Genomic DNA, 27,980 nt, shown 5'->3' with positions numbered 1-27,980 from the left:
TGCTAGTTCTTCTGCAGAGGACTTTTATTTTTCTTAACTATCTTATTACCAAATAAAATACACATACAGAAAACCCACACAACAAATTAACCGTAGAATATTATTACAAGGCAAATATTTTTTTCTATATAAATTGAAATTTATTGTCAATTTTATGCCTTCAATATGGGTATTTCTTTTTAAAAAAATCTTATCAGTGTATTTCTTTTTGGCTGTACTGAGTCTTCATTGCCGCTCGGGGGCATTCTCTAGTTGCTATGAGCAGGGGCTCCTCTTTGTTGCAGCGCGCAGGCTTCTCACTGCAGTGGCTTCTCTTGTTGCAGAGCGTCGGTTCTAGAGCCCGTTGGCTCCGGCAGTTGTGGCTCGCGGGTCTAGAGCACAGGCCCAGTAGTCAGGTGCACAGACTTGGTTCCTCGGTGGCATGTGGGATCTTCTTGGATCAAGGCTTGAACCTGTGTCCCTTGCATTGGCAGGCAGATTCTTAACCTTTGGGCCACCAGGAGAATCCTCAGATTGTGTTTATTTTCAACTGTGGTACACTAGCACATTTTCAAGGCTTAATACAATATCAGGTTGTGTTTTATATGTTAAGAGAAGCAAAGATAATATCATATTTTATGACACAAATACATTTTTAATCTTAACAACTCTTAATTGAAGTTAATTAAATAATGTTGATTATAATGTACTAATTTCTGCTGTACAGCAAAGTGACTCAGTTATATACGTACATACATTCTTTTGTAAATATTCTTTTTTCATTATGGTTTATCCCAGGAGATTAGACAGAGTTCCCTATACTACACAGTGGACCTTCTTTGTTATCCATTCTAAGTGTAATCGTTTGCATCTACTAACCCCAAATTCCTAGTTCATCCTTCTCTCTCCCCTCTCCCTCTTGGTAACCTCAAGCCTGACCTCTACGTCTGTGAGTCTGTTTCTGTTTTGTAGCTAAGTTCATTTATGCCGTATTTTAGATTTTACATGTAAGTGATATCATACGGTATTTGTCTTTTTCTGACTTGCTTCACTTAGTCAGATAGTCCCTGGTTGCATCCATGTTTCTGCAGATGGCATTATTTTATTTTTTATAGCTGAATAGTATTCCATTGTGGGCTTCCCAGGTGGCACTAGTGGTAAAGACCTTGTCACCAATGCGGGAGACATGAGATGTGGGTTTGACCCCTGGGTCGGGAAGACCCCCTGGTGGAGGACATGGCAACCCACTCCAGTATTCTTGCCTGGAGAATCCCATGGACAGAGGAGTCTCTATCCATGGCGGTCTACAGTCCATGGGGTCTCAAAGGGTTGGACACGACTGAAGTGACTGGGCATGCACACATGCAGTATTCCATTGTATGTGTGTACCACATCTTCTTGATCCATTCATCTGTTGATAGACATTTAGTTTGTTTCCATGTTTTGGCTACTGTGGGGATCGTGCTACTATGAACATTGGGGTGCATATATCTTTTTGAATTATAGCTTTGTCCAGTTATATGCTCAGGAGTAGGATTGCTGGGTCATAGGATACTTCTTTTTTTAGTTTTCTGAAGAACCTCCATACTATTTTCCATGGTGGTTTCACGAACTTACATTTCCACCAACAGTGTAGGTTTTCCCTTTTTTTCCACACCCTCTCTAGTATTTATTTGTAGACTTTTTTAATGATGGCCATTCTGACTGGTGTGAAGTGGTACCTCACTATAGGTTTTATTTGCATTTGTCTAAAAATGAGTGAGGTTGAACATCTTTTCATGTGCCTACTGGTCATCCGTATGTCTCCTTTGGAGAAATGTCTATTATTAAGATTTTCTGATAAAGCAAATACGCTTGAAACTGCCTCTCAAGGTAAGAAATAAAAACTAACGGTAGAGTTAATTATTTTAACTTTTGGACTCAGCTCTCTGTTTTGTCCAACTTGAATCTAACGCAGATTTGGAAAAGTGAAGTTCTGAATTTCCGAAGTATGAGGCTCCAAGGGCTGCCTAATTTTGGCAGTGAACTTGCAGTGTGCCTGTGACTGAGGCCATGAGGAGGTCCTCCCGGCTCACAGTAAATGTGAGCACGGGGCTGTGGGGTGCCTGGGCCTGCTGCTGCCAGACTCTCCCCCGGTGCCCTAACTGTGCCCTTGGTCCCAGGGTCAGCCTGCTTCTCGTGGCCCCAGTGGTCCCAGAGTGTCTGTCCAGAGAGGCCACCCCAACCATCCACTGTTCAGCCCTTCCTCCTCTGGGCCAAACTGCAGCCTGAAGGTCAGTCTGACCCTGGGGACTCCCAGTTCTGGGCAGAAGCCCCATCGCCCCTGCCAAAGTATGTGTCAGCCTCAGTGCAGCGCACCATGGTTTGGTGACTTTGCAAAGGCTGAATCCTAGAAAGACTGCGTGTTCCTGGTCGCCGGCTGCCCCGCCTTGGTGATGCTCGGCTGCCTCCCGGGAGCCCAAAGCACCTGCTGGGAGGCAGCAAGGGCAGGGCGCTCCCATCTCGCGCTGTCAACACATACTTCTAGGCTCAAGTCAGACCGGGAAAGCCTGGCTTTCTCCCATCCCCACACCCTGGTCCCCCTGCACACATGGAGCACCTGACCCAGTTTTTGATAGGAAAATGGGAATCTTTGTAGTTGGACGAGAGGAGCAGAAGTAAAGCCTTGCTGCCCTAACCTAGCCCAGACACGGCCCTCCTTCTGAGGAAGGGGCGAGGAACCTCTTCTCCCTGTCTTTCCAGAGCATTTGGAACAAACTCCCGAAATACCATGCAGCTGAGTGCAAACCTTGTTTGCTATCATCAGGAGGAGTGATGAATCATGCAAAACATGCAGTTTCTCTCGTCCAAAATACAGCATATACACTTACATCTAGTGTCATTTTACATGTGCAGGGTGTTTTTTTAAAAATTCTTTTCTCTCTCTCTCTTTCTTTTTTCCCCCAAACCAAAAACACCAGCTGTAAAACCCACTGCTTCCTTCCCTGCCAAGTCTGCAGTGGTAGGAGGTGGCGGCAGCAGACAGCCAGGCCCCCTGCGCTCTGAGTCAGGCCTCCCTCTCAGTGGCTCGCTGCCTGCAAAACAAACTTAAAAGCTGATGAATGGCACTTAGGGGCCCGCAAGCATGCAGGGAGGCCTAAAATATTTGCAGAGGCGCACACTGTTCGTAGAATGAAAGGCCACTATGTAAATACCTGGGCCCCATGGAGTTGAGGCATCTTCAAAGTGGCTCCTGCTCCTTGCATCAAGCCAGCAAAGAAGCAAAGACATTCATTCAAAAGCAGCATGCAGGAACCACACCACAACCTGGCCCCAGAGGGGAGAGTCAGAAAGGGACCACAGCCGCGGGTCCCGTGTTTCTCCTCTACTGCACACTGCACAGGATGGTTTTTGTGATGGCCTACAATGTCAGCTTTCAGGCCGAGCAGACATGATCAGTTTTCTCCCTTTTGGCAAGGAAAGGCTCTTTTGGAAGATGCTCAAAAGGCAACCACAGTTGCTAATGGAGCATGGTGAGCATGAGACAGAGGTAGCTATTACCCAGGCTTGACAAAAGAAGACAAAAACACGAGAAGGTTTTTGCATCAAGCCACAAATATAACTCCCAAAGACACCCAGGTGAGTGCAGGAGCAGACCAGACACACCTGATACCCCGCACAGCATTCCCTAGATTCCCAGAAAGTCCCACACAAATATGAAACCTGGCAACAGCCCTATGACCAAAGAGGAGGCTGGGAGCCAAACTCCAGGCAGATTTTTCACTAACCACATTGTCCACTGGGATGCATTTAGAACATTCTTGGATTTCATACCACTTGGGTTGCCCCCTCTGAGCCAGAATGGGACAGGCATCCCCCATGCAGGAAGGAAACAGTTTTGTTTTACTCAAATTATTTGTTAGTGGTGATCTTTTACCTGGGTAGGCAGGAATTATCTTCAAGGTCAAAGCCTAGTTTCATCCTCCTTTACTGCCTCTCTAAAAATGGCAAGGCGGCAGCACAGTGAGAGAGAAGGATGGCTGAAGGCATGTGTCATCTTCAGAGGTTTAATTGCTAGAGGAAGTAACATCAACAGTGGTAAAACAAACAAAGCCAGGAAGGGTGCTAGGAATGGTTGTTCAAAGATCTGCAAGCTGCATTTGATTCTCCAGCCTAACCTAATCAGAGATCCTGAGAGCTGAGCAGAAGAGTAGCCCTAGTGTGGTGCAGAGACACCCCAGACAAGGCCCGCCAGCATGAGTGTTTGAGTCCAGCAGGCTTCGATTCCCGAGAGAAAACCGCCAGCACCCAAGAGGGAGGCTGAGGACACTGCATTTACCTCGTCAGATGGCCAAGACTGAATCTGAATAAAGGGCTCTCTTATGTGATGGAAAAATTCCAACAAGGGACCAATGGAAAGACATAGAGCCTGAAGGAGAGAAAAACTGTCCTAGAGACCCAAAGGCAGCAGACCTCTCTGAACATGACTGTTTTTGACTTTTCTACAAGAAACAGATGCTGATCTTAGATAAGGGCTGCAGTGTGTCCTCTGAGAGATGCAAGAAGATATGGTCTCAGTGGAACTAGCCGAAGAAGGAAACAGAAGGAACAAAACAGTCTGAGATATAAGAAGAGATACAAGGAGAGCTGGCAAAAATAAGAAGATAATACAGTCCCCAAAAGAGCCAGAGTCAAAACTGCATTTGAAGAGGAAAAGGGCAGAATTAAGAAATAGACTTTTAACCAAAGAGAGGAAGAGGCCACAACTTTCTGTTCTCAGGATCCCATTACAAAAATTATTGAAGACTTCAACAAGCTTCAGTTTGACTAGGGTATAGTTATTGATATGATTACATTAGAAACTGAAATTGAGAAATTAAAAGTATTTATTAAAACTTTATTTTAGATAGTAAACCCTTTGCATGTTGACATAAATAACATTTTTAAAGAAAAATAACTACTTTCCAAATTAAAAAAATATTTTAGTGAGAAGAGAGTCATTGGCTTACATTTGCAAGTCTCTTTAACGTTTGACTTAATAGAAGAAATCTGTATTCTCATAGTTTTTTAAAAAATTGAGCTATAATTGACATATAACATTGTACTAGTTTCAGATGTACAACATCTGATTACGTATTTGTATATATTGTGAAAGGATCAATACAGTAAGTCCATCACCACATGTAGTTACATTTTTTTTTCTTGTGATGATGAGAACTATTACAGTTTACTTTCTTAGCAACATTCAAATATACAGTATAGATTATTAACTATAGTTACCATACTATACATTATTCCCAGGACTTATTTCATTATTGGAAGTTTGTCCCTTTTGACTCCCTTCACCCATTTGGCCCTCTACACACTCCCTCCCTCAAGAAACCACCAATATGTCCTGTATTTATGAGATCATTTTTTTTCTTCCTTTCAGAATCCACATAGAAGTGAATTATATGTGCTTATCTCTCTCTGACTTATTTCACTTAGCATAATGCCCTCAAGATTCATCCATGTTGTCACAAATGGCAAGCTTTCTGTCTTTTAAATAATATTGAGTGATGCTCTAGTGTGTGTGTGTGTGTGTGTGTGTGTGTGTGTGTAGTTGGCTACCATAAATACTGTTCATAGAATGAACACCGGGTGCATATATCTTTCTGAGTTAGTGTTGTTCCTTCCCTTGGACAAACACCCAGAAGTGGAATTGCTGGATCTTATATTCTATTTTTAAGTTTCTGAGGAACCTCCATACTGTTTTCCATAGCAACTGCATCAATTTATATTTCCATGGTGCACAAGGGTTCCCTTTTCTCCACATCTGTGCCAGCACTTGTTATTTCTCGTCTGATTCCTAGCCCATTCTGTGATAGCCATTCCAACCCGGTTGAGGTGATATCTCATTGTGGTTTGGATTTGCAATTCCCTGATGCTTAATGTACTGTTAATACAATAAGCTCTGTTTCATGCACCTGTTGGCCATCTGTATGTCTTCTTCAGAAAGATGTCTATTTATTTCCTTTGTCCATTTTTAATAAATCGGATTGTTTGTGATTTTACTATTGAGTTGTATAAGTTCTTCATATATTTTGGATCTTAACCCCTTATCAGATATGTGATCTGTATTTTCTCCCATTCCATAGGTTTCCTGTTCACTTTGTTGATGGTTTCCTTTGTTGTGCAAAAGCTTTTTAGTTTGATGTAGTCCCACTTATTTTTGCTGCCTTTGCTTTTGGTGTCAAATCCAAAAAATTATCACCAAGACTAATGTCAAAGAACTTTTCACCCACGTGTTCTTCTAGAAGTTTTATGGTTTCATGTCTTACGTTCAAGTTTTTAGTCCATTTTGACTTAATGTTTGTGTGTGGTATAAGCTAGTGGTCCAGCTTTATTCTTATCCATCTGGTTATCCAGTTTTCCCACCACCATTTGTTAAAGAGACAATTCTTTCCCCATTTTACATTCTTGGCTCCTTTTCTGTAAATAAATTGACCATGTAAGTGTGGGATTATTTTGGGGTTCTGTATTATAGTCCATTGATCCACATGTCTGAATTTATGCTGATGCCATGCTGTTTTTATTACTATAACATTGTAATACAGTTTGAAATCAGAGAGCCTCCAGTTTTGTTCTTCTTTCTCAAAACTGCTTTAGCTATTCAGGGTCTTTTGTGGTTCTACACAAATTTTATGATTGCTTGTACCATATCTATGAAAAAAGCCGTTGGAATTTTGATAGGGACTTATTAGGTCTTTAGATTGCTCTGGGTATTATGGACATTTTAACAATGTTAATTTTTCCAACCCATGAGCACAGAGTATCTTTCCATTTATTTGCATCTTCTCCAATTTATTTCCTCAATGTCTTGCAGTTTTCAGTGTATAGGTCTTTCACCTCCTCGGATAAATTTTATTCCTAGGCAGCTTATTCTTTTCACTGTGATTGTAAATGGGATTATTTTCTTAATTTGTCTTCCTGATAATTCATTATTAATGTCTAGAAATGCAGTAGTCATTTGTATACTGATTTCGTAGGGAATTTTTGCATCTTTGTTTATCAGGCTTATTGTCCTGGAATTTTCTTGTGGTGTCCCTATCTGGTTTCAGTATTAGAGCACTGCTGATCTTATAAAATGAGTTTGTGTTTCCTCCTCTTTTATTTATAATTTTATTTAGGTTGTGCTGGGTCTCTGTTGCTGGGCAAGCTTTCTCTAGTTGCGGTGAGTAGGGCCACTCTCTAGTTGAGGGCTATGAGCCTCTCATCACCCTGGCCCCTCTTGCTGCAGAGCACAGGTTCTAGGTGTACGGATTCGGTAGTTGCGGTGCATGGGCTCAGTTGCTCCACAGCATGTAAGATCCTCCTGGACCAGGGATCAAACCCAAGCCTCCTGCATTGCCCAGGCAGATCCTTTACCGCTAAGCCAACAGGGAAGCCTTAGTTTTTATTTTTTAGGGGAAGAATTGGAGAAGGATTAGTATTAATGTTTCTTTCTCCTTCTTCCTTCCTCGCTGTGTAGCACAGCTTGTGGGATCTGTGTTCCTTGAGCAGGGATTGAACCCAGTCCACAGCACTGAAAGCGCCAAGTCCTAATTACTGGACCACTAATGAATTCCCAATTCCATCTTGATAGGTTGCATGCTTCTAGAAATTTAGATTTTTTTCCCCTAGGTTATACAATGTGTTGGTGTATAATTATCCATAGTAGTTGCTTAAGACCCTTTGTGTTTCTGTGCTATTAGTTGTAAAGTCTCCTCATTTATTTCTGATTTTACTTACTTGAGTTCACTCTCTTGGTGAGTGTACCTAAAGGTTTGGCAGCTTCATCATTTTAAAGAACTTTAAAGCTTTTAGCTTTCTTAATCTTTTCTATTGCCTTTTAAGTCTTTGTTTCATTTCTTTCCACTCTGATCTTTACTATGTCCTTCCTTCTGCCAACTTTGGGCCTCATTTGCTCTTTTTTTTGTAGTTTCTTTTTTTAATTTTTATTTATTTTATTTATGGCTTCACTGGGTCTTTGTTGCTGTGTGTGGGCTTTCTTTAGTTGCAATGAGCAGGGGCTACTCTGCTATGGTGCTCTGACTTCTCATTGCTGTGGCATCTCTTGTTGCAGAGCACGGGCTCTAGGTGAACAGGCTTCAGTAGTTACAGCGCACAGGTTTAGTTGCCCCACGGCATGTGGGATCCCCCTGGACCAGGGATTGAACCTGTGTCTTCTGCATTGGCAGGCGGATTCTTTACCACTGAGCTACCAGGGAAGCCCTTGTAGTTTCTTGAAGTATAAATTAAGGTTGTCTATTTGAGCTATTTCTTGTTTCTTGAGGTAGGCATTTATCGCCAGAAGCTTCCCTCTTAGAACGGCTCTTGCTGCACCCCATACATTTTGGTTGGAGAAGGAATGACAACCCACTCCAGTATTCTTGCCTGGAGAATTCCAAAGACAGGGGAGCCTGGTGGGATTGCAAAGCCTGGTGGGATCGCACAGTTGGACATGACTGAGCACACAGCACTCATACATTTTGGTATGCTGTATTTCCATATTCACTTGTCTTGAGGTATTTTCTGATTTCTCTTTTGATTTCTTCTTTGATCATTGGTTGTTTGGTAGTATAATCTCCACATATTTGTGAATTTTCCAGCTTTATTACTGTAATTCATTCTTAGTTCATACTGTTATGGTTGAAAAAAATGTTTGCTATGATTTCAATCTTCTTAAATTTATTAAGACTTGTTTTATGGCCTAACATGATCTATACTGGGGAAAAAAATCCACACGTGCTTCAGAAGAACATGTATCCTGTTACTTTTGGATGGCATGTTCTATATTTTTCTGTTACATTCCCATGATCTGACATGTTGATTAAGGCTGTTTCCTTGTTCATTTTCTGTCTGGATGATCTATTCATTGAAGAAAGTGGAATATTAAAGTCCCCTATTGTTATTGTGTTGCTGTCTCTTTCACACTTTAGGTCTTATAATATTTGTTTTCTATATTTAGGTGTTCCTCCCAGGTGGCACTAGTGGTAACAAACCCGCCTGCCAGTGCAGGGGACACAAGAGATGTGGATTCGATCCCTGGGTCGGGAAGATCCCCTGGAGGAGGGCATGGCAACTCACTCCAGTGTTCTTGCCTGGAGAATCCTATGGACAAAGGAGCCTGGCAGACTATAGTCCACAGGGTTGCAAAAATCTGGACACGAATGAAGCGATTTAGCATGCACGAACCCTGGTGGTTCAGCTGGTAAAGAACCCATCTGCCATTGCAGGAGACACGAGAGACATGGGTTTGATCGTTAGGTCAGGAAGATCCCCTGGAGAAGGAAATGGCAACCCACTCCAGTATTCTTGCCTGGGAAATTCCATGGAAGAAGGAGCCTGGTGGGCTACCGTCCATGGGGTTGCAAAGGGTCAGACATGACTGAGCATGTGCGACACACACACACACATACACACACACACACACACACATTTGATGCAAAAATATTTACAAATGTTATATCATCTTATAGGATCGACCCCTTTGTCATTATATAATGGTCTTCTTTGTTTATCGCTAGTCTTTGTTTTATTTATTTATTTAGCTACATCAGGTCTTAGTTGCGGCGCACAGGATCTTTGTTGCATCATGTTGTGCTGCCGGGCCCAGCAGCTGTGTTTCATGGACTCTCCAGTTGTGGCACATGGGCTCCAGAATGTGCGGTTCAGTAGTTGTAGATCATGGGCTCTGTTGCTCCATGGCATGTGGGATCTCAGTTCCTTGATCAGGGAAGCCGTGTCCCCTGCACTACAAGGTGGATTCTTAACCACTGAGCCACCAGGGAAGTCCTCTATAGTCTTTGTTTTAAAGTCTATTTTATCTGATATAAGAATAGATTATCCTAGCCTTTGATTTCCATATCATGGAATATACCCTTTTCCATTATTTCACTTTCAGTCTCTGTGTGTCCTTATATAAGAAGCGAATTTCTTATAGGCAGCACATAAGATGGGTCTACAGAGACACTTTATAATTAAAATGTCAAAAGTTGAAGACAAGAAGAGAATCTTAAAAGCAGCAAGAGGAAAACAACTTGTTGCACACAAGGAACTACTTCACGACTATCAGCTGACTTTCAGCAGAAACTTTGTGGCCCAGAAGGCAGTGGCCGTGATATATTCAAAGAGCTCAAAGAAAAAATTTCCAACCAAGAATACTCCATGCCCAGAAATGTCCTTCAGATTTGAAGGAGGGATAAAGTTTTTCAGACAAAAAAAGTTAAAGGAGTTCATTGTCACTAAACTAGCACTATAAGAAATGTTAAAGAATGGGCACTAATTAGTAAAGAAAAACATATGAAACTATAAATCTCACAGGTAAAGATATCTATATAGTAAAATTCAGAATAATTGAATGCTGTAAAGATAGTAGATCACTTATAAAGCTCATATGAAGGTTAAAAGACAAAAGTAAAAATAACCATAATTACAATAATTAGTTAAGGAATACGCAAGATAAGGAGTAAAATATGAGAGCAAAAACAGAAAACATAGTGTGGGGAGATTAAAAATGTCAGCTTTCAGAATATGTTCAAACTTATATTGTAATCACCTTAAGATAGACTGTTACAAATGGTTATATGTGTCATGGTAACCACAAAGCAAAAACCCATAGTAGACACGCAAAAGATAATCTAACCATACCATGAAAGAAAATTATCAAGTCACAAAGGAAGAGAGCCAGAGATGAAAAAAGGGACAGAGAAACTACAAAACAGTCAGAAAACATCAAAATGGCAATAGACATATCAAATAATTACTTGAGATGGAAATGGACTAAATTCTCCAATCAGAAGGCACAGAATGGCTTTCGAGCAGTGTAGGTAGATGCACAGCTGTATTTTTGTTCCTCTCCAAAGAGAAATATATGTGCACATACACACATCTGTGTACAAATACACAGAAAAATCTAGAAGGATGCACAGAGCTTATTTTGGGTAGGACAGAGGAGTGTTATGGGTTGAATTGTGTCTCTTCCAAATTCATATGAAGCCCTGATCTCTTTCCTCAGAAAGTGAGCTTATTTGGGGATAGGTCTTTACAGAGATATAATCAAGTTAAAATTAGGCCACAGAGTGGACCTTAATCCATTAATGACCGATACCCTTAGACGTGCATGCGTGCTAAGTCACTTTAGTTGTATCTGACTCTTTGCTAACCTATGGACTGTAGCCCACCAGGCTCATCTGCCCATGGGATTCTCCAGGCAAGACTACTGGAGTGGACTGCCATGCCTGCTTCCAGGGGATCTTCCCATCCCAGGGATTGAACCTGCATCTCTTAAGTTTCCTGCATTGGCAGGTGTGTTCTTTACCACTAGCGCCACCTGGGAAGCCTCGATACCCTTATAAACAGGGGAAATTTGGACATAGAGATACACAGAGAGGGAAGATGACGTGAACAGGCCCACAGGAGATGCTCATTTTTATACTTCTGTGGCCTATGACATTTTTATAACTGTGTATTAATTACTTTTATAATAATCAGAGCCCTCCTTCAAAACTAGGGGGAATAAAGAGATAAGACACAATGAGAAGAAAAGCGTATGAAGCGTGACTGTCACATAACTGGCTTGTTTCCTCTTTATAAATTTACAGAGTATGTCACTTATTCTCCACCCTCTAATCCCAGCCGCACCCTGGTTCCAATACTGCCCTTGAAGGGGTCAACTTGCCTGCAAGGAACCGCTAACACTAGCAGCTTCTTTAGCTGCTGCTACTGCTGAGTCACTTTAGTCGTGTCCAACTCTGTGTGACCCCATAGATGGCAGCCCACCAGGCTCCCCCGTCCCTGGGATTCTCCAGGCGAGAACACTGGAGTGGGTTGCCATTTCCTTCTCCAATGCATGAAAGTGAAAAGTCAAAGTGAAGTCGCTCAGTTGTGTCCGACCCTCAGCGATCCCATGGACTGCAGCCTACCAGGCTCCTCCGTCCATGGGATTTTCCAGGCAGGAGTACTGGAGTGGGGTGCCATTGACATGGCAAAACCCTGATTTGCAAGGTCACCTGGTATCTGGTGGTGCAAGATGTCACCATGGTCCTCTCCTTTCATTCCACCCATCTGGTTTGCACCTGAAGAGGTGGCTCAGACAGTAAAGGATTGCCTGCAATGCAGGAGATCTGGGTCTGAACCCTGAGTTGGGGAGATGCCCTGGAGAAGGGAATGGCAACCCACTCCAGTATTCTCGCCTGGAGAATTCCACAGATAGAGGAGCCTGGTGGGCTGCAGTCCATGGGATTGCAAAGAGTCGGTAACGACTGACTGACTAACACACACACACTCAAAGTGTGATATTTCTAACCAGCTAACCCCACAAATCAGAAAGCCCAGTGGGCCTGCTGTCAGAATACCTGCAGGCAGTTGCACACTTCTATAAGTTCTGGCCACTCTTTCACAAGGATGCACTGTGACAGCCTGCTCGAAAGCTGTGCTCAAATAACAAACCACCTCTAGTCCCTGGGCATCAGAATTCTTTACCAACACTCTCTTCCCTGGGAAGGTCTGATTTTCTGGGGGGTGCCCACCATGAAGAGTGAGTGGTAACTAGCAACGGGAGAGCAGTAGGAGAAACAGAGGCCCAGAAAATGAGGCCACTGACTCACACCCCAAATGCCACAGAAGGGGCCGGGGGTTCAGGAGGCAGTTGGTAAGGCAAGTTGTGTGCTCTGGCTCCTGAGGAATCAGCCAGCTCAGTGCCCTTCTGCAGCCATCACGAGGGCTGTGAAGGGGTCTGGGAGGGCCAGTCAGGAATCGAAACCTAGTTTAGTATTGCAGAGAGGTTAAGAAAAGGAAATCTCAGCACACATATTTTGTAGGTCTAAATACTCACAAAATTCCATAATGGCTTCAGCCTCCTTTGCTTCAAAAGACGGTGTCCTTTCCAGTTGCTGGGGTTTCCCAGAGTTCCAGAACAGAGGAGAAGCTGAGGAAGGAAGGAGTACCCTGTATGCTGGGCATACAGGGGCACCTCCTGTATGCTGCGCTGTAATGACAGGCAAACTGTAATCACGGAGTCCCACGACGTGCTTTGGGTGTGTATTATCTCACTTGCTACACCTGCGGAGACCAAGGCTCAGAAGGGTGACATCACTTGCCCAAAGGCTAATGGCTAGTAACAGCAGAAAGACAGTCCAGGGACCGGTTCACGTGGTTTCTCTATCCCTGTGTCCTCACCTGTGAGGTAGAAACTCTATTCCACAAAGGGTTGAAGGAGATGGTGGATAAAGTGTGCCCAGCTCCGGCCGAGCACGTAGGGCACCAAACTAATCCTGTAGCAGCCTGATGGGCCCCAGGAAACAGGGAGGAGTAGGCAAGGCTCTTGCCTGGTGCCCACTTTTTAAGCCCACAAACAGGGAGGGGATGAGCAGAGCTATCAGTGAGGCCTGGCAAGGACCTGCAGTCAGTCAACCCAAGCTGGTTGGGTCATTGCCTCTTATGACTGCAGGTTACTTTAGTTCCTTACCCTTTCTTTTTTTTTTAAAGAAAGTAGCTATTTTATTTCTCGGCTGCACTGTGGGACATGTAGGATCTTAGTTCCCAACCAGGGATCAAACCCATGCCCCCGGCTTTGGGAGCACAGAGTCTTAACCACTGGACCGCCAGGGAAGTCCCAGTTACTTACCCTTTCTAAACCTCCGTTCCTCAGCTCCAAACAGAGATGCCGGGAGGGACATGCCTTGTGGGGTGGCATGAGGGCCAGGTGATCTTGAAACTCTGGATGTGTCTTCCAAGTTTTCTTTTTAAATCAGAGCAATTTATTCAGATTGTTATGAGTAAATGTATGCATATTGTCTCAGCAGATCTTATTTTTCTTCTTGTCCTTCAGAGCATTCCCACCATTCCTTTACCATCAAACTTCTTGAAAACATGTTTTACATTTGATGTCCATGTTTCATGTCCTTCATGTTGACTTTTCACCCCCTATAATCTGGTTTGTGTGCCTCCTAGTTTATGTACGAACTCTCATGAAGTTCTCCAACGATCTCTTAATTACCAATCTTCATGGCTTCTTTCCCCTCACTTTCTAATTTCCAGCATCTCCTGTTGCTTTTCATCTTTGCCAGCAGTTTGGAAATGTCACGCCTTTCGGGAAGAGTTGAGACTAGGATGAAGGGGCCCCTCTACACATCTCTTTTTAAGGCCCCTACTTGGCTTTCCAGAGAATAAGCGGAAACGCTCTTCTGTGACCCTTAAAAGACCCCACACTTCATTTTCTCCAAGGTATTGTCACTGCATGTAACGTTTGAGCATCCAAAGAGCCCATTTAGAACTGAAAGTGGGCCAAATATCACTAAAATCGAACCACTCTGAGGAGACTAAGGATCTTGTAGTTTTAACAATTGAGTTCTGTGAGAAACTGTGTTCCAAACTTCACACACACACACACACACACGCACACACACTCTAAAGGTTCAGCAGGAACCAGTTGAAAACAACTCAGAGGAAGTACAGCTGTTCCCTCTGAGGAGCACGCGTGGGGGAAGCCAGGCGAGGAGGAGGGGTGTTCCCCGGGTGGTGACATACAGCATTCTTTTCACTTGAGGCATCTGAGCCCGAGGAGCTGCTGTCTCCCCTGGGGAATATGACATAACCAGAGGCGGGAAGGGCCTCACAAAAACAGACCGGTGTCCACACATCCTTCTCCAAAGGAAGCCCCTTCCCATCCTGTGTGCGAGAGCTCCCACGTCCGCAGAGACTCAAATGCCACCCTGTCTCCAGCCAGAGAAACAGCCCAAAGCCAGCGATCTGATAGGATGTGTTTATATTTACATGGTACATTTTAAAGCAATGGCTACATTGGTCATACATATTAGAAACCATAAAAAAAAGTTAAGAACTAAAATGTACATCATACACTTGTATATATATTTTTTTACACAGAGGTAAAAAGGCTTATTATAAAAAAATCAATACAACGGGGTTTTCAGTATACAGGTAAAGAATGAATTATGCTTCAGGCACTTTAATTTGTTAATGTGAGCAAATAGCTTCATAGTTGGGGTCAGGGGAAGCTTCCAAACAGAAAATCTTTTGGTTAATGTTTTGTTACCACAGATACAAAAATAAAATCTGAATAATTTCTCTCAGATGATTGACATTAAGTATGGCAAAGCGGACTGGGAAAATACTACACTGTTTGGCTGCAGTGTGGCAATTAGAGAGACATATTTACATAAAGTGTCCCCACGGCTGTCCTTGTGCCCTTAACCGCTGCCTTCTTCACAAACCAAAAAGGATGCGCGGCCTAAGATTCACCAGCGTTAACTCTTCAAAGGGGTGGAAAAGGACAAGGGGCGAAGGAAGATAGAAACAGATGATGGCTAGACAGACGTGGCAAACAAGAAGCGGCCAGAACAGGTGTGTTCTTATTGAAATAAATAGGGACACTTGAACTGAGGTCTAACAGAACATACATTAGTGTTGTGCTTTGTAGAGAGGAGACCTTGAGAAAGACCCTGAGGAGATGCCTCAGGATGGGGGTTGAGGTGGGGGAGAAGATGGTCTCTCAACAGCATCTGGAGGCTGGTCGAAGGTTTTCTAGATGTTCTCCAAGCTGGGAAGTGGTTCTTGTCTTGCACCACCAGATTAATAGATCTCTGCCCCTTTCCCAGACCGGAAGACCCAAACCAGTCACTCCAACAAACGAAAACACCTACCAAACAAACTCATAAGCACACTGGGTATTTACATGGATAATCTGAGGAAGAAATGCAGAGCACTCTCAGGTAAGCTGAGAACGTTCCCATGAAGGTAAGCGTGGCCAGCACTTTCCCAATATGATTGGCAGACTGGGAAAAAAGTCCCTTTCCTTGGAGACTGATGTCCTGTGTGCAGTAGAGAAGGGATGGTTGAGGGCGGGGAGTGGGGAGAGAGGAATGAGGCTGTGCGCTCAGCTGGCAGCAGCCACAGGAAGATCACGGCGGGAAGAACAGCCGGTGCAGACGAGCCTGTCCCCTGTGCTCTCCACGGTGTTCTGATTGTACAATGCGAGGTACAGGTAACCACTCTTCACTTTTTTTTTTCCCCTTTCTGCAGTAAGATTTGGCTATTCCTTGCACTATATTAGAAAAATACTCTTTTCCAGCTAATTAGAAGCCTCCTACGTGGCAAGGCGACAGGTGGACCCAGACTGCTGAACTAACCATCCGAGCAGTCAAAGTGGCAAGTCTGGGTTTGGGGTTGCAGGAGAAAGACACTTAGGCATTTGGAAGGATTTTTTATATATGGCCTTGTTTTTTCCCAAGTATAAACAAAGAATTTGGTGACGTGAAATTGAGTCCAAAATGAAAACAAAACGACAAACCCAAGAACAGAATGCAACCCACCACTCTTCAAATTGATGACATTTAAAATCCCCCAGTTAATAGAAAATAGCCACTGGGGGGAAAGAAAGCTCCTTTAAAGTTTTACTTACCACAATCTTAGTGTTTCTTAACCGGACCATGTTCGGGAGAACACTGGTTTGTTTGAAAGAGACTATTTGGTTTGCAAAACAATGAGCAAAATTTCTTACTTCATTAGCGTTTTCTTCTGGTATTGCTAAATTTTTACAAGTGGTGGTGACATAATTTTAAAAAGATCTACTACTTTAGGGTCAGTGGGGAGGCTCAGAGAAACCTGAAATCCCCCTTTCTAGCCCTGGTCTGAGAGGATACAATGCAGTTTAAAGGATTTTCCTGATTCTCACAAGATTCTGAAGTTAAGGCTCAATTCTCAGTCATTTTAGGAGTGAATGTTTTGCATCAGTGAGTAACTGACAGATTTTGGGGGTGTTGGTCGAGAGAGACAAGATGATGGGCTCTAGACAGAAACTGCAGCTTACATGGGAAGTTTGGCTTTAGAAACGTTAAAGCGATCTCGTTTTGTGGTAGAATTTTGTTAACTAGATCACCTCCTATACATAGTAACTGACTGCAGGTTCAAAAATACATCTGGTAGGGTTTCACCATTCCGACAATCCATTACCACAGGAACTTGAGGAAGCAAGCTCGTTAGCAACAGGCAAGCTAGAACCAAGAGGAAGATGGCCTTTGGAGCTCTTGGGAAAAAAACGACAAAACCCACCAAAAAAATCAGCAGTTCCTGCTGCAGGCGCCTTGAAACTGGACAAGGTGGGCAGAAAGGACATGAAATCAACACCTGTATGAGATAGTTAGCTTGATTACAGATTGTTAATAATACAGGAGCGTCTAGGCAGAGGGTCCTTTCCTTAGAACACTGTGCGCGCGTGCCTGGGTGTGGCCGATGCAGAGTGGGCGGCGGGGGTGCTGCAGAGTCCACCAGGCAGGCTCCCCAGGCTGGAAAGGCGCCTTGGGTACCTGGGAGCGGGGGGAGAGATGAGAAGATGTAGAAGACGAGTCCCCTTGGGGCTGTGGACGGGAGAGGGTTGGGAGGGAAACCGAGTCACACGGCCGCTTTGTGCTTCCCTCCGCAGCACCTGCACATCACTCCGCAGTGGTAGCAGGCTCGCAGAGGCAGGTAACAGCACATACAGGGGGCCAAGAAAGACAAGGCAATAAGAGCCATCCACCGGAGGCAAAACTTCTCGTCGCTGGTATCGCACGAGCACGGGTCTGTATAGTCCCCCTCGGGGTCCGACATACAGTGATAGAGCATGCTGTCTGCACACCACATACAGCTCACCCGGCGGATGCAAGTTCTCACGGAGTCGGGGGCGTCCTGACAGTGGCCCCTCCGGTTCTCTTCGTGGTTGAACATGTCCCGGCAGTACTCGCACCGGGAGCGCTCCCGTCCTCTTTCCGCCTCCGGGACTTGCCCCGGGAGGGCTGGGTCTTGATCACGCTGCCCCCACGCCCTTTGGGGTCCTCGCCGAGGCCAAAGTCTGACGAGTCCACGTAAGGGTAGTTGTAATCGTGCTTGGGCACCTCGCCCTTGGCGAAGCGCACGTAGGAGTCCGCGTCCTCCGTGTGGTCCAGGTATTTGCCCCTCACCGGGGCGTGCCGGTAATCCTCGTAGCCGGTCATCCAGATCTTCTCCCGGGGGTTGATGCGCACGATCTCCTCGTCGTCGTCCGGGAAGCTCACCTGGCGGTAGGGTCTTGGCATCGGCTGCCCCAGGAAAAAGGAGACGTTACTTTATCGCAGCAGCTAAACAAACCAATCTTCAAATAATGCATCCTTCACTTTGGCAAAGGGCAATTCTTGAAGAAACAGACCCATCCTGTACTTAACAGCTTGCGGGCCAAAGATGTATTTCAAATTGTCTCAATCCCTTCCTGGGTCAGGAAATCATGTTAATGGGTCGAGACCGGCATTTCCCCCCTTTCTGTTGCAGTTTTGCCATAGATGTGGGTAGGTATACACACTGTGAAAATACAGTTTGAAATTCCAGAAGCTGAACATGCCCAGATCAAAAGCAGACCTGAGATGTCCCTAGAATATGCTTATCTCCCTTCTTGTGACCTCCCATCACTAAGGTGATGGTGACTGGCACCATGATTTCTAACAGCTTAGTTTCACCTGTTTTTGTCGGCCATCCTCTCTCAAGACTTTTTTTTTTCCCCAGAGAAGCAGAAGATCTCTGGAGTGCATTGACCATTATGAGGTAAGTACATTTGTTATCTGTGTGTACTTAACAACTGCATACTAGTCCATGATATAGAATGTGTATCTCACTGTGGGTCATGTTCAAAACAGCAAAAGTGGATACCAGGGACTATGAAGGCTCATAGGTGCCTTGTAATCTGGTTGGGGAGATAAGATGCTCAAATACACAGAAGGTAAGAGTACAAGTTCCAGAGGCCAATAGTGTTTGAATCCTGCCAGGATCTCACAGGTGGTGAGTGGCAGAGTGGAATCTGAACCTGGGATGGCTGGACCCAGAGCCACACTGTCTAGACTTCAAACCTAACCTGCATTCTCCCTTAGGATGAAATTGTTATCCCTGTGGTTGGCCTCCTACAGTTTGCATTAGTGCCTTGTCCAGAGTGGCAGGTGCTGAATACAGTTATTGAGTGGATCCAGGTAAGCCTGCCTTGCACAGGGCATCCCAGTTGTGGCAGACAATGACACTGCCCACCTTAGAAGCCCTCTGAGCATGAAGGCTTTTTAAGGAGTGAGAAGCATGGCTCTGACTGGAATTCAGACTATAGAATTTACTAGCAAGTCACTAAGCCTCAGACTTCGCTTCCCTGATGATCAAACTGCATAGGGCTATTGTGAGAACAAAGAGAAAGAATCTAAATGGTGTAAGCGCAGGCTCTGTCACACAGGATGCACATAATAACTGCTGCCAATATTGTCATTATAGTATTATCCTAGAATTGGGCGCACATTAATTAAATTTACCCATCACTTCCCACCAGACTGTGAGCTCCTTGAGGGCAAGGGCCACGTCTCACAGGCTTTGTCCTAATTCCTGCCAGATTCTTGACGTCAGAGTTTCCCCAGCTTTGGAAAATACAATCCTGCAGTATTTCAAAACAAAGTTTGGGAGCTGACACAGTCTTTGCTATTAATTTATTTCGAAAGAGAGTCAAAAAGTCAATTCCCATCTATTGCTACCATACTGTGATTTTAAAAAGAACGTTTTCATGCCAAAATATTAGGAAGCACACACCCAATAAAACAATTTTGAAAAAAAGAGTCATATAAATCTAGCTTTATGTTATAAAACCTCAGTGCCTCGTGCTTTTTCTCTTTTCAAAGCACACTGGTGGCCACATCACCCACATGGGCACCAGTCCACGCCCCACAGTTTGCGAACTTGTTCCAAAAAACAGCCGCTGGGTAAATATTTGTTATATTACTGAATTCCAGCTACAGCTCCCCAAAGAAGCTGGGGCCTGCAGCCCGTGATGCCAGGCCTTCGGCCCAAACATACAGTATTCTGTGGTACCAATCGTGGTTCTGTGCTTTCATACCCTTTGGACAGAGGAATGCAGGAGGCAGGGTAGCATCCTGGGTGAGCAGAGTCTGCCATCTAAATCTTGTTCCACCAGGGACCCTCTCCCTAAGTCTCAGCCTCCTCATCTATCAACTGGGGATGCAGAAGACCTGCTTCTGGGTAATTTGTGAGCATTAAAGGAGATAAATCACATGAAGGGTTTGGCAAGGTGCCTGGCACACAGAAAACCCTTGAGTGAGGGTGAGTTGCCTGTACCACCTCCAATATGGGATGGGGGAACAGAGTAGGAGAACAGAAGAGGCCTCGGCTCGGGCATGCGGCTGAAGGGAGGGCAGGGCAGCTGTTTCAGATCAGGAGGTCACCCCTGTGACCTCCAAGGAACAGGATCCCCGCTCACCTGCTCGAGGTGATAGTGGTCCGTGGGGTATGGGTCGTGGAGGTGACCCAGGGTATAAACCTTCCGGTGCTCACAGGATGTGGGGGAGGAGATTGTGCGAGTAGGTTGTTCCCTCTTCTGAGACGAATTAGAAGAACTGTCTGTAGCTGTCTGTGTAGAAGGAGGTAACCATGAGTTAATTAAAAACAAAAACAAAAACCAAGTCCGCCCCAAAACTAACACACCGTCTACCCCCACTTGTGGCGTCTCGCTGGACTTCCCGAAATCTTGAGTTTATCCTGGCCGTGGGAGGCAGGAGGACCCCTGAAGGGCCTAGTTGTCTAAACACGACGGGCAGAGAAACCCAGCCACCAGCCCCTGGAAAGTTGCGTTTGTTTTCTCAACTGTGGGAGCAGCGACCGGCTCTGGGGCAGGGCTCACCACACCAGGCCACTCGCGGGTGCGTTCCGGTTTGATCAAGAATGGTCTCTCGTTAGTGGCCCTGGTTAAGGTCCTTGGGCAAGCAGAGGAAATGCAAACAAGCCAAAAATCAAACCCATATGTTTCTTTGTGGGGTTAAGCCCAGCCTGAGAAAGTCTCAGAGATAAGGATACCTGAGGGGTATCATGGGTACTGGCTTTCCAGGAAGAAATTTTGTAATCTTTGGCTTGGAGGCAAGCCTGAGGGTCACTGTCTCTGGAGGGTGAGAACAGAGCTGTTTTCCCAGTAGAGGTGACGAGTTCAGATTGGAGCCTCCATGAAGGTATCTTAGGAAGGTGATCATATATCAGAATAGACTGTGGCTGTGGGCAGAGCACGGGCCCCACTGTCTCCCAGAACACCTCGGGTGCTTCACACCCCCCAGGTGATCCCAGGTGTGATGGTCACTGTCCACAACCTTGGGGCCCAGTAGCCACATGCTCAGAGAAGGCTCTGTCAAATGCAGCTGGGTCAACTGCCTTGAAAACCAGGGCCCCTGTGAATCCTATCCTCACTCCACTCCACCTTCTACTTCCTTAGAGTAATGGACCCTTCTTCTCCTTTTTTTTTTTTTCACAAATGAAAAGATTTTCCTTGATATTGAGGTGTCCTATTTCTGGTAAATATCTAGAAACCCCTTAGTTGTTGCTTCTCATCCTTATATCCCCCTTACCCCATATGCTTATTTATATCCTTTTATTTTACTGTTTTTTGTTAGTGTCATCGATCCTTTCCAGGGCAAGGCGAGGTTAAAACAAATAGACTTATAAGAGTTATTCTCCTCCCCTCCACTACGTTCACTTATACAGTAATAAATGCTCAGGAAAATAGGAGTATAAGTGTTCAGGAAAAAGAAAAGACACTCAGGGACTTCTCTGGTGGTTCAGTGGTTAAGACTCTGTGCTTCCACTGCAAGGGGTGTGGGTTCGATCCCTGGTTGGGGAACTAAGATCCCACACGCTGTACAGTGTGGCCAAAAAAGAAAAGATACCCGTATTTCCACTGTGCAGCACAACTGACATTAATTTTTAAAGCTTGGTGGACATGTGCAGCATGCTTTTGGAAACCCAGCCCTCCTGGATTTTTAATTCTGTTTGGTTTGTGTGATGCGGGGGTGATGCCTATTTCCAATCCCACAATCTAGTGGCTAATTCAGATATGGACACACACTTCTCCCCTGAGGCAATCCAGAGAGACTTCTGATGGACAGGTCAGAAAAGATACTTGTCTCTACCTAGTTAAGAGCTAAGGGTCCTGTAAGCCTAGAATCCTGGTGAAGGTACAGGGAAAGAAAGAACCTGAGGATGGAGTGAAGCAAAAAACCAAGGGAAGAAGGATCCCACAGATACCACTTGAGCTTCTGGATCCAGCCAAGCCTGAATCCTGATCCACCCTAGGCTGTCCCATAGAGAGGAGCCAATTCCCTTCGGTAATTTAACCCAGAATGCACTGGGTTCATCCGTTGGGTGCACTTTCTTTTTTGTCACTGCCGATCCCTTTTCTGGGGCAGCCTTCCACCTGCACCACATTCCTGGCCTCTCTCTTGTCCCTTTCAGTCCTCTCCACAGCAGGTAGAGTGGAACAGGGTGTTCAGAGCCTGCTACTTCTCTCCTCTGCCTCTTGGGAGCCACCCAACTGGCAAACAGCATGTGCTGGCAACCTTGCTTGGGACTGTGTGGTCTCCTTGGAAGGTTGAGGGCCCACCCACTATGGGGAGGGTATGGAGACCCAGCACATGAGTGCCTGGTAGGGCAGGTCTGTCTAATCTCAGGGTCCAGTCCTGGGATGTCCACTTCCTGCAGATGTAAGCTGGGACTCACATCATCAGTAATAAAGGGTCTCTTCACTTTTTTTCTCAATTGGTTTAGAACCCTGATAGGAAAGAGTTGCTACTTACCCCTCAAATCCCGGAAACTGAAACAGACCAAACCGAGACACATAGAATTTTTACTTCCTTTCAAATTCAGGTCCGTCCTCTCTCACCCACCCTCTTTCCTTATGTGTTTGGAGGTACTGCTGCCCTCTTTAACACATGAGTGGTTGCAAGTTGACAGTACAACAAAGCATACAACCCTTCACAGTCTCACACTATGTGAAGGCTTATGATGCGCCAGGCACTGGCTACACTGGCTACCTACACCACCAGTGCAGGTAAAATACTGTCTCCACGTCATACACAGGAACACAGACACCTGAAGAAATTCGGGATCCTGCCAACTATGGCAAGCAACCACTGGCAGAGCGGGACTGAAACGCAGCCCCCGTCCGCCAAGCCCAGGGGGATCTCCGTGCAGCGCACTGCGGCTTATCAAGCCCAGGAGAGCCACCTGCTCTGTGTTCATCTTGTGAGCTTAACACAAGTACAACACTTCCGAGTAAGACGACGTGCCCTGATTTATACAGACCCAGGTGGTAACGGGTGGTGTCTCAGAATACAAAGGTTTCTACAGATCTCAGTAAATACTTTCTGAATGAGTAGATAAGGGCCTTTCTGTATGATTCAAATCCAAGGGTTAAACTCTTATCCAATACCCACGTGACAGCCACATCTTAGGTTAGAAGCTACCTCAGCATTAAACATGGTAATACGCACTTGGCATTTAGTTCTCAGAAACCCAGTTCACACATCACAGTCACCTCTGTGTTAGTCACCTGTTTACCTCAATCCACCCTGTTTTCTGTGACCTGTGTCCAGGTTAACAATGTATGGAAAGTCATTCTGAGAAATGAGGCATACCCAGTACTTCCTAGTCATCTTCAGCCAATCCGATGCCTCCTTCTGATGCTCCCAGCCTTCCTCCCCAGCCTGGACCAGCCTCTTCCCATTGCAGAGTCAAGTGCAAAGTTTCCTGGACCATTTTCTGACAATTCAGAGAACGTGAGACTGAGAAAGGCCTTTCGACATCTCCTAATCTGATGACAAATCTCTACAGAGGAGCTGGGAGGCCAGAAGACTGAGGCGGGCTATCAGTTCACTGCCTCGCTCGCCTGACTGCTCTGAGCTAAAGCATGCAGAAGAGGCTCCATCGGAAGCTGAGGCTTATTCCATATCTGTGATATCAGATAAATCTTGTCAAGAGGCAAGTGTCTACCAGCAAAAGGAATGTATTATTAGGCTATTTCCAAGAAAAGGCAAGAGGGAAAACCTTTCACCATACGCACCTCTGGACGAATGCCCCTGTTCTCTACTTGTGGAAAAAAGCAGCCACTGGACTGTGCACATACGCACCTCAACAAGCCAGATTCTAGAACATGCCTGCCACTTGTGTGCACAAGCTCATGACACCCACCCACCTACTAATCCGAGAGCTTCACCTTCAACCTGGAAATACTGGCTGCTGTTTTCAACTCGCCTTCCTGGTGGGGCGGGGGAAATCTCTGAAGTGCTGTAGGTGTGAGCTCAAGAAGAACAAAAGCAGAGGTCCTCTGTGCTTGGGGACCTCAGCCTGCTTAGTGGGCTGGCTTTGGTGCAGGCTTCCTGAGTCAGAGCGGTGAGAAACAGCCTTTGATGCCACCCACTGTGAACACGGCCAGACACTGCCATGGGGTGCCACCTACTTGTGGGAGGTCCTGGGCAACATGAAAGTGTGAGCACAACCACTGCTACCTCCGTGTGTGCTGCCAGAAAACCTTGCCTCTGGGTCCGGGTGTGACTCCAGCTCAGTGTCAAAGCCTGCTATTAAAGATGTGTCCGATTAAGAGGCCTGTAACCTAATACGAAGCACCGAACAACAGAAATGCAAGGGAATGTCATAATGCTAAATATCATGGTCTCAATCCAGGCAGACTAGATTTGAATCAATTCTCTGCTAATTCTAAGTTGTCTGATTTTGGACAAGGTGACCTCTAACTCCAGTTTTCACATCTGTAAAATGGAGCTAAAATTGTCCTCAGGGTAACTGTAAAAACAAAATGAGATTAATTGTTTCCATTTTCTAAACAGTTACTACTGATTTTATAAAAAATCAGTGATCCTGTGATCCGGTCCCCTTGCTTAACTCCTTATAAAAGTTCAAGTGTTTTATCCAGTGATTCTCTGGGTTTTTCTAAGCAAATTCCTATCACCCACAAAAGACAGTCTGGTCTCCTTTCCAATATTTTTAACTGCTTGTTTATTGTATCTTTGCCAAGGTTTCCAGCATGATGTGGAAAAACAGAATGGCTCTTGCTGTCTTGAACTTGACTTTGATGGGACAACTTCTAACAATTCTCTATTGTATATAACGTTTCCAGATAACTGGAGTGGCTATAAAGTTCCAAAGTCTCTCTGTATTCAAGATTGCAAAGTGTGTGTGCTCAGTCGTGTCCAACTCTTTGTGACCGTATGGACTGTAGCCCACCAGACCCCTCTGTCCATGGAATTCTCTTTTCAACCCAGGGGCCAAACCTGCGTCTCCCTGCACTGGCGGTGGATTCTTTATCGTTGAGCCACTGGGGAAGCCCAGATTGCTATGGATTGTCACCAGAATGTACTGGATGTAATCAGATGGTTCTTCTGTGTCTATTGAGACGACTATGGTCTTTCACCTTTGTCTCATTAATATAAGCTTTTTTAATATTAACCGTCTTTGCATGCCTGGGATATCTACTTTACTGGTCTTTTATTAAGTTTGTTTTACAAATATTTCATGTGATTTGGTAACATTTTACTTTAAAACTTTACATCTACATTCATAAGTGAGTTTGACTCCGGTTTTTCTCTACTTGAATTCTTCTTGCCCATTTTTACAGCAGGGTTATGCAAGTCCTGCAAATTGAGCTAGGCAGTGTTCCACTGTTTTCTATATTTTGGGGAGTTCTTTTTTTAAAATAATTGAAGTATAGATGAATTACAATATTGTGTTAGTTTCATGTGTACAGCAAAGTGATTCAGACACATATATATTTTGTCAGATTATTTTCCATTATAGGTTATCAAAAAATATTGACTATGGTTCCTTGTGCTACAAAGTATATCCTTCTCGCTTATCTATTTTATGTATGGGAGTTATGTTTTTAACCACCTAAATTTAGTCCTCCTTTTAAGGGGTATACCTTTGACTACATTTTCAAATTTTTCTATGGTTATAGAAAAACATGTATTTTGAGTAGTAAGTTTTGCGTGGCCTGGTTCTAAAGCCCTCTAACAAGGCAGTAAGACAAGACTTTAACAAGGAAACACAGGAGGCTGAGAAAAGAAAGGGAAGGGAGGTGGAAGCAAGAGTCAGAGGGTATAGACATGAAAGAGTGGGTGCCGGGAACCTCCACGTAATAAAGAGAGATGCGACCAGCCCGGCCAAGTCCACACTGGTAGCAGAAACACTGGAAGGCTGGCAACCATTCATTTTCTTCTCCTTCTTGGGGATGGAGACAAATGGGATGAATGCCACCTCCAGAGAGGCAAGCACACAAGTCCAGCCACCTCATCCTCCCTGTGTCCTCAGAAGCACATGAGCTGTTGTGAACACACAGCGGGCGGAGCCGAGCCTGCTCCGAGCAGCTGCTTCTGGAGGGTGACAGGCCTATGTGTTTTGAATAAGGCACAGAAAATAAAGCGAAGGCACTGCTTAAGAAGCCAATTTGCGTCATCCAGGAATCATACAGAAACGTTAAGCAAAAATAGCACTTCTCGGAGAGAACTGGGGAACCTTGACTCCAGGCCAGGCGAGGACGTATGTCTCGGGATAGTTGTTGAAGCTCTGTGGGCCTCTGTCCTCGGGTGTAAAGTAAGGAGTTGCCCTGGATGATCTCCAAGGTTTCTTTGAGCTCTGAAAATTGTATGTGTGATCCTTCTGCCTTCCTCCTCAGAACGTTACAGAGGAGTTTGGCTAAGACTATTGCTTAGTTGATGAAGAGCCACAGGATGTGTGTCAACTGCTGCTGCTGCTGCTAAGTCGCTTCAGTCGTGTCCAACTCTGTGCGACCCCATAGATGGCAGCCCACCAGGCCTTGTCGTCCCTGGGATTCTCCAGGCAAGAACACTGGAGTGGGTTGCCATTTCCTCCTCCAATGCATGAAAGTGAAAAGTGAAAGTGAAGTCACTCAGTTGTGTCTGACTCTTAGTGACCCCATGGACTGCAGCCTGGTAGTCCTCCGTCCTACCAGGCTCCTCCGTCCATGGGATTTTCCAGGCAGGAGTACTGGAGTGGGTTGCCATTGCCTTCTACAGCTCAATAAAAAAACAAGAAGTCATCGCCACAGGGGAAAGAAAAGCTGCAGGACTGATTCAGATTAATAAAAGCAGGACTCTGCCCGGTCTTATAGGAGAAGGCAATGGCACCCCACTCCAGTACTCTTGCATGGAAAATCCCATGGACGGAGGAGCCTGGTGGGCTGCAGTCCATGGGGTCGCTAAGAGTCGTACACAGCTAAGCGACTTCACTTTGACTTTTCACTTTCATGCATTGGAGGAGGAAATGGCAACCCACTCCAGTGTTCTTGCCTGGAGAATCCCAGGGATGGGGGAGCCTGGTGGGCTTCCGTCTATGGGGTCACACAGAGTCGGACACGACTGAAGCCACTTAGCAGCAGCAGCAGCCCTGTCTTATAGATGATTTATTTATTTATTTTTTGGCCTCCTGGCTTGGGGGATCTTAGTTCCCTGACCAGGGATTGAACCTGGTCCCTCTGCAGTGTAAGCGCAGAATCCTAACCACTGGATCACCAGGGAATTCCAGATAGTTTGAATTTTTAAAGATGGCTAACTTGTAGTTCGGAGAAGGCAATGGCACCCCACTCCAGTACTCTTGCCTGGAAAATCCCATGGACAGAGGAGCCTGGTGGGCTTCAGTCCATGGGGTCGCTAATTGACTTTTCACTTTCATGCACTGGAGAAGGAAATGGCAACCCACTCCAGTGTTCTTGCCTGGAGAATCCCAGGGACAGGGGAGCTTGGTGGGCTGCCGTCTATGGGGTCGCACAGAGTCGGACACGACTGAAGTGACTTAGCGGCAACTAGTAGTTATGACCCTAATTTGTGTTATTTTTATTGCAGCTTACCACCAAAATGTAGTTCAGCCACTGATGCCACCAAAGCAATATTCAGAATTCTTCCTATTGCAAGGGTTTCCATTTTATTTATACACATGAGCATTTGAAATTGAAAGTGTGAAAGTGTTAGTAGCTCAGCCGTGTGCAAACCTTTTCGACCCCTCATGGACTCTAGCCTACCAGGCTCCTCTGTCCCTGGAATTCTCCAGGTAAGAATATTGGAGTGGGTAGCCATTCCCTTCTCCAGAGGGTCTTCCCAACCCAGGGACTGAACCCTGGTCTCCTGCATTGCCAGCAGATTCTT

The 27,980-nt window shown here is 45.2% G+C and overlaps 1 protein-coding gene, 1 long non-coding RNA gene and 1 other non-coding gene across 3 annotated transcripts in view; all 3 read right to left on the bottom strand.

Annotated features, from left to right (window-relative positions):
- Positions 1-176: 176 nt before the first annotated feature.
- LOC138989978 (uncharacterized) lies at positions 177-14,595 on the bottom strand. Its single transcript, XR_011466170.1, has 3 exons — positions 13,607-14,595; positions 12,815-12,907; positions 177-486 (listed from the first exon to the last, which is right to left on the bottom strand). It is a non-coding gene; the product is annotated as an uncharacterized lncRNA (long non-coding RNA).
- Positions 14,596-14,729: 134 nt separating this feature from the next.
- Positions 14,730-27,980, bottom strand: part of SPRED2 (sprouty related EVH1 domain containing 2) — a 127,416-nt gene continuing 114,165 nt past the window's right edge. Inside the window, 3 exon segments of the mRNA XM_005893571.3 lie at positions 14,730-17,732; positions 17,735-18,053; positions 20,249-20,398. Coding sequence (XP_005893633.2) covers positions 17,389-17,732; positions 17,735-18,053; positions 20,249-20,398 — 813 coding nt within the window. The 3' untranslated portion in view covers positions 14,730-17,388.
- TRNAV-UAC (transfer RNA valine (anticodon UAC)) lies at positions 27,284-27,356 on the bottom strand. The gene has a single exon. It is a non-coding gene; the product is annotated as a tRNA-Val (tRNA).

The sequence above is a fragment of the Bos mutus genome, chromosome 11 (assembly GCF_027580195.1).
Source record: "Bos mutus isolate GX-2022 chromosome 11, NWIPB_WYAK_1.1, whole genome shotgun sequence".
Classification (NCBI taxonomy): domain Eukaryota; kingdom Metazoa; phylum Chordata; class Mammalia; order Artiodactyla; family Bovidae; genus Bos; species Bos mutus.
The sequence above is the reverse complement of the archived record's forward strand: the minus strand, read 5'-3'. Positions and strand labels throughout refer to the sequence as shown.